This window comes from Stenella coeruleoalba (genome assembly GCF_951394435.1).
Source record: "Stenella coeruleoalba genome assembly, chromosome: 11".
In the NCBI taxonomy this organism is placed as follows: Eukaryota; Metazoa; Chordata; class Mammalia; order Artiodactyla; family Delphinidae; genus Stenella; species Stenella coeruleoalba.
In genome coordinates, this window is record NC_137157.1 from 62,854,033 (window position 1) to 62,867,548 (window position 13,516).

General features: G+C 39.9%; 1 protein-coding gene across 9 annotated transcripts in view; it reads left to right on the plus strand.

Moving 5' to 3' along the window:
* Nucleotides 1-13,516, plus strand: part of RACGAP1 (Rac GTPase activating protein 1) — a 33,371-nt gene that overhangs the window by 8,873 nt on the left and 10,982 nt on the right. For 7 of the 9 annotated variants that reach the window (XM_079937269.1, XM_079937264.1, XM_079937266.1 and 4 more), the window contains 4 exons: nucleotides 4,474-4,562; nucleotides 10,212-10,414; nucleotides 11,439-11,575; nucleotides 12,530-12,599. In XM_079937269.1, the coding sequence (XP_079793395.1) occupies nucleotides 4,478-4,562; nucleotides 10,212-10,414; nucleotides 11,439-11,575; nucleotides 12,530-12,599 (495 nt within the window). In that variant the 5' untranslated portion in view covers nucleotides 4,474-4,477. The remainder of the gene's footprint in view (nucleotides 1-4,473; nucleotides 4,563-10,211; nucleotides 10,415-11,438; nucleotides 11,576-12,529; nucleotides 12,600-13,516) is intronic. The other 2 variants (XM_079937265.1, XM_079937268.1) reach the window with 1 other exon arrangement.

The following is a 13,516-nucleotide window of genomic DNA, read 5'->3' on the forward strand; positions in this document are numbered from 1 at the left end:
TCAGATGCTATGAGCCTCATGTAGAAGAGCTTGTTTAAGAGCCTAGACAAGGTCAAGTTTTGCTATCTCCTGCCTTCTTTTTGATCTGGGTTCCAGCTATGATTTGGTAATCACTGTTCTAGGATGTAAATAACAACAATCAGACCAAAACAAAAGCAAAAAATGTATACCCACTATAATACCCTATATTCTTTTTTTTAATTAATTAATTTTGGCTGCGTTGGGTCCTCGTTGCTGTGCACAGGCTTTCTCTAGTTGTGGTGAGTGGGGGCTACTCTTCATTGTGGTGCTCAGGCTTCTCATTGAGGTGGCTTCTCCTGTTGCAGGGCACAGGCTCTAGGCGCGCGGGCTCCAGTAGTTGTGGCACGTGGGCTCAGTCGTTGTGGCTTGAGGGTTCTAGAGCGCAGGCTTCAGTACTTGTGACGCATGGCTTAGTTGCTCCGCGGCATGTGGGATCTTCCTGGACCAGGGCTTGAACCCGTGTCCCCTGCATTGGCAGGTGGATTCTTAACCACTGCGCCACCAGGGAAGTCCAATACCCTATATTCTTATAATGAGGTTCAATTTATACGGTATAAAACTTTTACCTACATTAATTTGTAATATTCTGTGAGGTAAATAGGACAAGTATTATCGTTCCCATTTATAGATGTTTCTCAGAATTTAAGTGACCTACGCAAGGTTATACAACGGGTAAATAGAGGAACTAAAATTATATCCTAGGGCTTCTGCCCCCTCACCTTTCTTTTAACTGTTCTGTTTTCATCTATATTAAACGTGATGTTCAGGTACAATGGAAATTCTTTTGACAGAATCATGGGGGGGACGTGTGTGTGTCTGTGTGTGTGTGTGTCTGTGTGTGTGTGTGTTCGTTCATGTGTTTGTTCTCTGACTTTGATTTATCAAGTATTTTTTAAAAGTACTGAGTCTTTGTGCAATACAGCGGTGCCAAATGTAAGGTTTCTCCTCTCAAATCTACAGTTTAGCTGGGACATAGGATAGAAACATGGTAAAGTTAAATTAGAGTATAAGGTGTCTGAGTGCCAATTGAGCAAAGTAGTTGGGGAAAGACTGGGGCCAGGGAGTCCAGTTGAAGTGAATGTTAATGACCTGCAAGTGATGATGGGCTGGGTGTGACACACATGAGAGAAGAATCCACAGAGTTTGGTGATTATACTTGTAGGAAGGGGAGTAACTTAAGGTGACTCTGAGGTTTGGAACTGAGTGACTGGGAGAATGATAAAAATAAGGAAATCAAAGTTGGGTGTCGGTAGGAGAGGGAGTATGGTAGGTCATTGGGTAAAGTAGTTGATGACGTGTGGGGGAAGGATAGAATGATGTCTCAAAATCGAGCTCAACATCCAGGGCATCCGAAACAAATTGAGAGTTACGAGATTGACTTAGGAGAGAGCTGAGGGCTGGAGAGAGAAATGGATGAGTTGTCTGTAGAGACTAAGGTGGGATAGTTTGATATGTTTAGTCAAACAGCTCTCTCTTAGGTACTAGGCATCATGATAGGAGAACAATGTAGATCGACGTAGTTCTATGAGATAATAGTTACTATGGTGAGATGTCCACAGGTAGGTGATCTGTGTCTATAGTCTTTTCAGGAATCAGGTTGTGTTTTCAAGAAAGTACCTCCCCACAGCACTCACTCTAGGGAGTGGTATGCACAAAGAAAATAGGAAAGAAGAATAGAGGAACTTGAGAAAATGAGGGATTTCTCTTAAAGGAGACAAGGAATCAGGTTGTTGTATTGTCATTTAAGACATAAAAACCCTCTGAATTTTGTGTGTGTGTGTGTGTGTGTTTAAGGGTAGTGCCATTTATATATATATATATATATATATATATATATTTTATTTTTTTTTTTTTGGCTGTGTTGGGTCTCTGTTGCTGCACGCGGGCCCTCCGGCTGCTGTGAGCGGGGGCCACTTCTGCTGCGGTGCGCGGGCTTCTCATTGTGGTGGCTTCTCCTGTTGCAGAGCACGGGCTCCAGGCATATGCGGGCCTCAGCAGCTGTGGCTTGCGGGCTCCAGAGCGCAGGCTCAGCAGTCGTGGCGCACAGGCTTAGCTGCTCTGCGGCACATGGGATCTTCCTGGACCAGGGCTCGAACCTGTGCCCTCTGCATTGGCAGACGGGTTCTCAACCACTGCGCCATCCAGGGAAGTCCCTTCTTTCTTTTTTTTTTAAATAACCAGTTTTCAGTACCCTAGTTGCACTGTCACATTTTCCTTTTCTGCATTCCTGGACAGATAAAAGTTTCCCTATGTACTGAGCTCACTGTCTTATAGTCTCAGAATATACAGATGAGTGCAGAGATGATAGAAACCAATAATACCCCATATTAAAACTGATCACTGGGGGGACTTGCCTGGTGGCTCAGTGGTTAAGAATCTGCCTGCTACTGCAGGGGGCACGGGTTTGAGCCCTGGTCTGGGAAGATCCCACGTGCCACAGGGCAACTAAGCCCGTGAGCCACAACTACTGAGCCTGCACTCTAGAGCATGAGAGCCACAACTACTGAGCCCATGCGCCACAACTACTGAAGCCCACATGCCTAGAGCCCATGCTCCACAACAAGAGAAGCCACCACAATAAGAAGCCCGTGCACCACATGAAGAGTAGCCCCCACTGGCCACAACTAGAGAAAGCCCGCGCGCAGCAATGAAGACCCAACACAGCCAAAAAAATAAAAATAAAAAAATTGATCACTGGGAATTCCCTGGTGGTCCAGTGGTTAGGACACCGCGCTTCCACTGCAGGGGGCTCGGGTTCAATCCCTGGTTGGGGAACTAAGATGCTGCATGCTGCAAGGTGCGGCCCCCCAAAAATATGCTGGATGCAATAAATGTTTAAAAAAAACAAAAACAAAACTGATCACTGTCTTTCATTTTTATTGGGAGCTAAAGGAAATCATCATTTGAATAGGCTACTGAATGCCCTGCCCCTGTTTTCTGTCCTGTAGCATTTAGAAATATTTGCCTTTTTTGTCATATTGTTAAAACCCATGGGCATCTCCATGACTTCCACATCTCTTCCTACCAGTTTTAATGCTATTCTTTTAGTTTTGTTCTTAGTTTAGAGAAGAGCTTTGTAATAAATTTGTTGGTCTGGTTGCTTAGCAGCTTGCCGTGATTATGTAGCTTGGAACAGATACATTGCCATTTGAAAATCTTGGTTTCCAGCCCTGATTCATGTATATATTGCATCCAAGCTTGGAATTGAAAGCTTTTTTGCTATTAGAGCAACCATCATACAAGTACAGATGAATAAGTCTGTAGCATTTAATAGAAAATATCTTTATGTTTATATATTCCTTTTTCCTTTGTGTTTTTTCTGCCCTTTCTTGCTCTCATAGCTTATGGTACAATCTTACAAACATTGTAAAATCACTAAACCTTCGTAAAAGAGTTCTTAAAATTTTATTTAGATGCATGAAAAAAGGGCCTGGACTAGAATGTTGAAGGGGTGATTAGGAGAAACATAAGAAGAATCCTTTAATGGTGTTTCTGAGAACATTCAATTTTCAAATGAAACTTGATTTTTTAATTTCATTGCCTTGATAATTTTCATAAAATCCCGCTGATTTCTTTTTTTTTTGAAGATCTTAGTTCCTTAAAGTGTTCCCAGTTAAAGTCTATTTGGAATAGAACTGCCTGTAAGGACACCATTTTTAATGTAATATCAGCAAGTCTTTGTGGGGGGAAATATGAAGCCTGAAATTCACTATTACAGAACACAGTAGCAAATGATTTTTCCTTTGCCCTTCTAACTGTGAAGGTGGTGTATTGTCTCCTTGATGCCAGAATATGGTACAACATAATCCTTTGCCTATACTTAGTATAAATTTATTAGACATAGTCCCTGCACGCAGTCCAGCAGAGAGCCCTGCATTACAGAAATAATTCTTGAGCTGCTGAGCTGGCAATTTCCCCACTTAATCACTTGTGTGACGTCATCTGCGCTGTTGGTAGGAAATGTGCTGACCATGTACTGCGTTTTAAAAGACAGTTGCAACAGGGGTACTAGCTAAAGATGAAATTAAAAATAAACCTTTTAAGTTACATGGAAGGTCTCCAAAGTGCAGCAGGATTAAAGTGGAAAAAATGTTATATTGATAGGCTTGACTAAGTAGTTGGTCACCTAGTAATCAACTGACATACTTGTCCCTAATTGCTTCTCAGCTCCAGAGTGATTGCAGAGTGGAGGAAAAGAAATAGGCAGGAAGGGGTGTTATATTCAGGGGACTGAAATGCGTTTGTAATTTTCAAATGAGTCTTAAACATTCCAACTTCGTTTTTGTAATAAGGATTACAAAAAACATCAGTTGTTAGCTCGAGATTCTCATAGTGGTAGCTACACATGGAAGAGTCCAGATGTTAGTCACTGATCACTGTACTGGATTGCTCCTGAATCTTTTGTCTGGGGGAGATGGCAGAACCCCTAATGTATATTTGATTTCTTGGCAGAAAGATGGATACTTTGATGCTGAATATGCGGAATCTGTTTGAGCAGCTTGTACGCCGGATGGAGATTCTCAGTGAAGGAAATGAAGTCCGTAAGTCATTCTGAGCTGGCCTGTGTGAAGAGAAAAAACAGATTTCAGATTTCGGTTTTCTGCAAAGCCAAAGTGTATTCCAATCCTAAAATTGTTTTTCACTTGAGTTATCTAAAAAGAAAATGATGGTCACTTATCTATGGTCAAAGCTTAATGGACACTCATTCTAAATGGTCACTTATTTTTCTGTAGTTGTTTTTAAATGGGTTTTACCCAGACTTTTTTCATTATCAGGGTTCTCTTTTCACTACATAGTTGGCATTAGTCGTCAGTTTTATTTTCTTATCACAAACTGGGCAAAATCTACTGAATTTCTAAGGATGTTGCCTTTTTTCTTCAGAGTAGTAGTTGTCTACATTTTTTATCCTGGGTTTTCCCTGTGTTCCATAAAACATTTTCAATTGAAGAGGAGAAAAATGACAGTTTCTTTTTGAAGGAGGGACAGTTCATCTGCTTTCACCTACCTATTTGATGCTTAGTAATAAAGGGTTAAGGTTGGGTGGAGAGCTGGGAAGAAAAAGGTGGTGACACAGTAGTCTTCTGGGAAGTAGATTAGTGAGAAAGAAAGGTGGGGCTGATAGCACTGACCTAAGTGATGTAAGGGAATTTTTCTTTACCAGCTTTTCTTTGTGTTACCATGCTCTCCTATTTCAGGTTTTCACCCGCTAATTTAGCGGGTGTTGCTGTTAAGTCAGTCTCATTGGTACAAAAGTAATGCAAGAACTGTGTCTTAAACTTAAAAAGAAAACAATCTCCATAGTACTTAGTAATGGTGTCTTGCTTGTGCCATTCAATATTTTCTTTAATTTGATTCATGTTTTTGATAGCTCTCATCTACTTACAGGTCTTTCAAAACAATATTCTATTTTTCTCTCTCTAATAGCTGTTGCATGATCCTATCGTCTGGTACCAACTCAATAACCATGATGGCATACTAATTAGGCTTCTCTTTGAGGTCACATCATCTCAGAAGATGGATTGCTTTGGAGTCTAGTGGGGAGGAGTATTGAATAAGAGATCTTAAAATTCAGGTTCACTCAGCAAATAATGGCTTTATGGAAAAAAGTAGGGTTTGAGTTGAGCCTTATATTAGGTATAGGGTAGGATCCCAACAGACAGACATGAAAGAAGGCATTTAGGGTCAGGGGAGCCACCTGAGTGGAGACAAGAGGGTGTGGAGTGTGAGGGGAATAAGAGTAAGGGGAAGTGGTTTAATCAGAACCGTGCTTTTAGAAGGTTACCCTGGCAGAGGTGGAGGCTGCATCAGAAGTGGAGGCTGGGAGGTTGATTAGGACATGGTTGCCATAGCTCAGGAAAGAGGCAATGGGGAGCCCCAACTGGAGTGGTGATTGTGAAGGTGGAAATAAGGAGAAATGGGTGGAAGAGATTGTGATTAAGATCTCTAGGAGGAGGCAGCTGATAGTATTTGGGGGCAGAGGGAGGAACCTGAGGTTTGGAGTCTCAGTAACTCTTGCTGGCTTTTAACTGTTATTTTTGTGTCTGTTTCTCCATCTGTAAAAAAGGAATTTTGCCATGAGGATTTCGAGATAAATGAGATACTAGTTGTGAAAATACCTTTTGAAATAATTATGCCCCCCAAAATACAAGATATTATTTTTACAAGAACCTTTATTTTATAAGCAAATTTCTATCTTCCCTTGATTTCTGTTATAAAATAGAGGTACGTTGGTTTTGTTGGTTTTTTTTTTTTTTTTTTGCTGCGTTGGGTCTTCGTTGCTGCGCTCAGCCTTTCTCTAGTTGTGGCGAGCGGGGGCTACTCTTTGTTGAGGTGTGCAGGCTTCTCATTGCCGTGGCTTCTCTTTGTTGTGGAGCACGGGCTGTAGGCATGCGGGCTTCAGTAGTTGTAGCACACGGGCTCAGTAGTTGGGGCTCGCGGGCTCTAGAGCGCAGGCTCAGTAGTTGTGGAGCATGGGCTTCGTTGCTCCCCGGCATGTGGGAACTTCCCAGACCAGGGCTTGAACCCGTGTCCCCTGCATTGGCAGGCGGATTCTTAACCACTGCCCCACTAGGGAAGCCCAGCGGTACGTTTTGTCCCCTCTGCAAATCCCTAACTTGGAATGTTGGCTTTTTTTTTTTTTTTGGTCTCTGCCAGGTCTTATTTGCAGCATGTGGGCTCTTAGTTGCAGCATGTGAGATCTAGTTCCCTGACCAGGGATCGAACCCGGGCCCTCTGCATTGGGAGTGTGGAATCTTAACCACTGGACCACCAGGGAAGTCCCGGAATGTTGGCTTTTGAGGAACTAAAGTGGCTTAGTGTTTTCTAGACTCTAGAATTTCCTTTTCTGCAACCACCCCAGTCTGTCCTCTTCTTAGATCCTAGGAATTCCTCCCATCCCTCCGTGTCCCCTGACTCCTTACTCTTGCTTTTCATCATAATAACTTCATTCCTCTCTCTCCTTTTTGTATAGTTATAGTTTTTTTTTTTTTCAAGCTAAGTCCAAGATTACCGAAAGATCAGAGTGAAAGTTAATATTCAAATAAAATGACTTTAATAACCTAGATACTTTATCTTTGTTTTCCCCAGTCTACATGATTTTTATCTTCTATTTTTATCATGGGACGCCTGAACTTTTTTGACGTTGGTGTGTAAATTAGGAATAAATACAACTTAATATTTATCAGGTGCCTATTGTGTGCCAACACCATACTAGGTTGGTGCTATGCTATATGCAGTAGGTGATACTAAAGTGTATGTGACATGGTGCCTGTCTTCAAGAAGATTAAGGTATTTAAGTTTCAGAGACAGGATTCTGTCTCATGAAACAGAAGATAATACAAGTATAAAAATGTATGCTTTGGGGAAGTATAGAAAAATGGAGCAAACAAATTAGGAAAGGATTCATAGAGCAGTTGGGACTAGAAAAATGGGTACATAAAGAAGAGTGGGGAATTCCCTGGCGGTCCAGTGGTTAAGACTCAGTGCTTTCACTGCTGTGGTTCCGGGTTCAACCCCTGGTCAGGGAACTAAGATCCCATAAGCTGCGTGGCACAGCCAAAAAAAAAAAAGAAGAAGAGTAGGTAGGGCATTCCATTTGGAGAGCATAGCTTGATCCTAAGTGAGAAGACAGAAATGAATACAGGTCTTTCCTGGGGCAGGGACAAATTGGTTTAGCTAGAAAGAGGGTATTGGGTAGTGATGGGAAGTTTGATCAGACTGGTGAGGTGGGCCTGGATGCCTGGAGTTTAAATTTGATCTGAACAACAATTTTGCTCAGTCACTCATTTAACATTTAAGTGCCTACTATGTGCTGGGTAGAGTGTAAGACCCTGGGGATAAAAAAGCAGAAGAGACACAGGGTCCTTGCCCTTAAGAAGCTTAGAAGGTAGTGAGAAAGACAAGAGCCTCTACAAAGGCCTTAGCAGGAGTGAGCTGAAAAAAACAGGATTTCTGGAGCTGCTTTAATCTCTTTGCTGAACTATGAACCAAGTCCTGATTTTTTTTTTTAATGGATCTAGGATTATTCTTAATTTGTTTTAAGGAAATTTCCCTTCTCCTTTCTCCTTTTTGATAGATGCATTTTGTAATTTAATATACACATAACTTTTTTAAAGAGACAATTTGAATTTAATAAACCTTTTGAATGTATACTTCATGACAGGGGCTAGTACCAAATTAAATTGTGATTCACACACTGACCAAAAAAATGCCATTTGTGTTTATTGATCGCCAGCATCAAAGTTTTTCCTGGTCTATGGTCCGAAGTGCCTTTTTGACCCATGCTAGCACAATTAGTTCATAACAGAATTGTACATAAAAGTAATATCTTAATTATGTATGCAAATGCTCTGGTTTTGGTCTAACAAACTAAACTAGTAATTTAACCATTTGTACTATTAAAATAGGAACTCCTTCCTTGAAATGAACTGATAGTTTATTTGGTTTCAGTTCTGTTATCCAATGCAGTTAGACCTGTAACATATGCCAATTAACGAATGGGAATTAAAACGCCAATTTAATAAGACTTTTCAAGGAGTATCCTAAGGACCAAGCAAGCCAGCAAAATTAGGTCAAATGAAAATCTTTTCATTCTCAGAATTGTTTTTCAATTCAGTAAGTATTTGAGTGTGTAGGCAACACTATATTTAGAAACATTTAATTGACCACAGTGTGGAGCTAGAAAGTTTTCAGACTGTGTAGTTGAAAAGTGTGTTTCCTGTTCTTTATTCTTTAAAATGGAAGTATCACATACATCGAAAAGTACACAAATAATAAGTGCATTGCTTGGTGAATCGCGAGAGTAAACATGGCTAAGAACCAGCTCTTGTTTTTAATTTTTTCTTATGAATCTGTAATTTTGAAATAGTTAAATTTGCAAAAGGATATGTTGTTTGTTTTCTTTTTGTTTAAGTTAAGGAGAAAAAAACCCTTAGTAATGTGTTCCAAACTGTTAACTAAACCAGTATATCATTTAAAACTATTTGAATTTTGTAATAATATATTTTATTTTTTGAGATCCTTGATATTTGCGTTGTCTAAGATAACTAAGTCATAATATCCTGTTTTGCTAAAATCGATTGTTTACTAAAAACCTGTTTCCATATGTATCAGACTTGGTTTCTCTAGATTGAATTGTTATCCTAATTTGTAAGTTTGAAATTTAGTCAAATTATTAAAATTGCTTTAAAAAAGCACTATATTATTTCTATGCTCTCAGGTTAAATTCAAATGGGAAAAGTACCCTTACTACCTGAGAATCTGCTAGCTTTGTGTGAATTTGGCCTAGTTTCAGCCGTAAACTGGGTTAGTTTAACCTGCAGCAGATGTACACCTTGGAAAGTTCCTCCATGATACTGGTGGAGTGAAGCTTAGAGGTAGATTGAGGTTAACTAGAATAGTAAGGCATTATAGAATAGTCTTTGCCAGTAGCAGGTGATAAGAACGGATGCCACCAGGGTTATCATGCTTTGAGGTGCTGCCTTCCTTAGAAGGGATACTTTCTTTGCAGACATTTGAAAAGAGTCCACGTTCCTCTATCAGTGACTCACCCAAAGCTAGTATGATCTTCTCTTCCTGTCTTTCCAACTGGAATGTTTACATACCCTTCAGGACTGTGTTAAACAGCAAAGGCAAATTGGCTCTTTACTTTCAAATCAGTATTTGTATAATTATATAGCTGAATGCAATTGTAGGCCTAGACATCTGTAATATTAATCTATATCTACTGGAGCATACTACAGTTACATTTGAATTTGCTGTTTAACGCCTCTCTGGCACAGCAATGCGTGACTCTAAAGGAGACTGTTTTTGTTTTATAGCTGTAACTGTCCTGGTGGGTGACAGCTACCCCAAAGGTATCCCCTTTGATTGCCTTCTGTTCAGGAGCTTTTACTGTTAGTGTTACATCTGGAGCCAGGTGACTAATGACTTACTTATTCCATAGCAGATGCCACTGGCTAAGCCAAAAGTAACTGGCCTATTGAAATAGGAATTGCTCCCCACAAAGCTCTCATCCAGAGTGATGGACATATATCCAGGATCTGCTCCTGGTTATTTTCAGATGGATTTGCCCATAGTTCATCTGGTCCCTTAATTATGCATTTGGAGTAAAACTAACCAGAGGACTCATTTATTAGAGCATTTATACTCTGTTTGGTGCTTGAATTATTAAAGTTTCCCCCTTTTCTTAGAATTTATCCAGTTGGCCAAGGACTTTGAAGAATTCCGTAAAAAGTGGCAGAGAACAGATCACGAGCTGGGCAAATACAAGGATCTTTTGATGAAAGTAGAGACTGAGCGTAGTGCTCTGGATGTTAAGCTGAAGCATGCACGCAATCAGGTGGATGTAGAGATCAAACGGAGACAGCGAGCTGAGGCTGACTGTGAAAAGCTGGTGTGTATTGTTTTTTATGCTAGAACTGTGACAGTGGGGACGGGGGAAGATCAACGGGTAATGTTTCCACTTGCCCAGGTATACCCAGTTTCTTCTACATTAAAGAACTAAAAGCAGTTTGTCTATGATTGGAGCTGAAATTGCAGCCAAGGAATCCTATTCTTCATAGGCTGAAATTTAAATTTAAAAAATTTTTTCTCCTTTAGACCTGAAACTTTTACTTAATAGACAGATTTCAAATGAGAATTTAAAGAATTAAAATTAAGGGGAAAGGCAGAGAAATAAATCCTAGCATATTTGATCTGTCTCATTGTTGATTATAAGTGCTACCTAGAACATCCTCATATAAGATGTCAATAGCTAGTACTTTGTCATTGATATAGGCAGGACAACTCTTAAGTCTTTCCTTCATCACTGCTCTTAATTTAGGGTAAAGGGATAGATGTATTCAACCAATGTGAACACTAGAACATAGAGCATTATCATTCTGATGTACCAGGGTGGGTCATGGTACAAAGGCAAGCCTTTGCTAGGAGGGACTAATTCATCTTCGTACAGTGTTAGATGCCTCAGTAAGCTCAGATTGTCTGGTTCCAGTGCATCACAGCTTTATATCCATTTTAATGCATTTTGCTCCACCATTTAGAAAGGTGGGTGGCTGCTTTGAGCTGTAGAAGAAGCCAATAATTGTCCTAATTAGCTGACACTAAAGTGTTTTTGCTATGTGAAATCTATTTTGGGACTCTCATTTTGCAGTACTGTCTTCTCTTGGATTAGCGGTTTGATCCAAAAGTCCTATAGCAGAAACCCCACTATTCTAGATGGAGTTCATTTTACCAGTGAGAAATCGGAGACACAACCTGGGCTTGTTGTGAATTAATATGCTATTGGTGTAGCAGCCTTCTTGAAGGCTCATTTGCATAATGCTGTATTTTAATGTCTTCTGGTCTGCCTGTCCCATAAATTTGAGGTGAAGCTTTCTCCCCTGGTTAGTTAGGCTGTTTTACTCTGCTTTGGTCTGTAGGAAAGACAGATTCAGCTGATTCGAGAGATGCTCATGTGTGACACATCTGGCAGCATTCAACTAAGCGAGGAGCAAAGATCAGCTCTGGCTTTTCTCAACAGAGGCCAACCATCCAGCGGCAATGCTGGGAACAAAAGGTGGGGGAACTGCATCTGTTGTTATCTGATCATAAGCAACACAGCTGTCATAAGTTCTTGTTATCTAAACTCTTAGATATACTGCTTTTGGAATGTGTGCTGAATAAAGCAGAAAAAGACTTTGGAGGAAAGGTGTGTGGGAAATAAAGGCGCAGAGGCCTCCCTCTTTATTTTATTTTTTTATTTTTCCTTAGGATGTTTCATCATGGGTAAAATTTCATGTTGATGCTGAATTGCACATCAATAACTAATCTTGCACATTGCTAAGAAACCTAAAGGTGGAAGTGGCAGTTCAGCAATACTTCCAGTGTTTACTCTCTATAGAGCTCTCGTAGCTCTTCTGGTTTAGAAGGGCCTTCTGTGAGCCAAGACCAGACAATAATTTTGGTTCCACTGCATCGCTATTTAGAATAGTCTCAACCAGGCTTTCAATTTAACACCCCCAATACAATACGTAGGGAAAGGTCAGAACTCTTTTAGAGCTATTTATTTTGTTGCCTGGTTGTTTTATGGGGAATCTTTATAACTAAGAAGATGTATAGGCTTAATTTCTTAAAAAGCTAATGCTGGGTAATACTCTCTCTTGTAGAAAGCAACCACAATTGGGATCAAATTAAACTTCGCTCTTCTGCCTTGTGGATTTTTAGTAGCCTGTAGTACAGACTCAGCAGGGAATAGCACCCATACCCCTGAATGTAACTTTCAACTTCTGTTATAAGGCCTTAGCTGAAATAGCAACTGTGCTGCATGTGTGCTCCTGCACACACGCACATAGTCCCCCATGAAAACCATAAAAAGCAACCCACCACAGCTAGGGTTTGAGCTTGTAGTTATCTCCACAGGGAAGATGCTACTGTGAAATTGCTGATGTTACCTGACAAGTGTGACTTGTTCTGGTGTTGGTGGGTTTTACTTTCCAGTCTTGTTTCTAACACTACTGTTTCACTCATTTAGACTGTCAACCATTGATGAATCTGGTTCCATTTTATCAGATATCAGCTTTGACAAGACTGATGAATCGCTGGTAATGAACACTTGATTTCTGAGAGTTATCTATTTTTCTTAACCCTGCTCCCTCAGGAATCTCTCTCCTGTCCTCTCTTCTAAAATTCCATTATTACTATTTTATTAGTTGATATGTTACAGATACTGACTAGCATTTAAAAATATAAATATAAGCTGTAAGAGACTGGCTTATATATTTAATTTTTGGAAGTGAGAATATAGAATTTAGGATTTGGCATGAGGTTAAATTTATTTAACGGATCTGTGAGCTGCCTGTATTAATTGATTACTACATCTTGACTTATTAAAACCCCAGCTAGCAAAAAAATAATAATAATAATTAGCAAGACTCTATCCAGCCAGGGTTTATTTGCTGCTCTGGGGAGAATAGACTTGTGCCTTATTTCTAAATTAAACTGGTTCTTGAGGAAAACTTAGACATACTTCACAATTAGAAGGAAACCAGTGCCCTGAAACTTCAGCCAGAAGACTGATGAAAGTTTCCAGGCACTAGATAATGCTTTGATGAACAGTGGTTCACCTGTTTAAGCTGTTTGTTACCCTGCTTTTGTGGGGCAGAACCCTTCTTGTAACTTATGGTGGTGTTTCTCCATAAAAGGTCATCTCCTGATATTTCAATCTTTGATGTTCCAGAGACTTGTAGTTTATTGGTTTATGTATCTCTCCTATTTTACTGGCTGGAAGCTAGCAAACAAAACAATAAATTAGGAGGTTATTAGTAGTTGGTTTTCTGATGATAGCAAAATAAATGACAACTACTTGTTACATAGGCAGGGTTTTATGTCCAAATTGTCAGAGTTTGACTAGGGAAATAATTGCCGTTTTGTAGATATTAGTATTAGGTATCACCTTTTTGAAATAAGGAATGACATAGTCTGGGATATGTAATAAAACTAGAATATACTACTGGCTGAT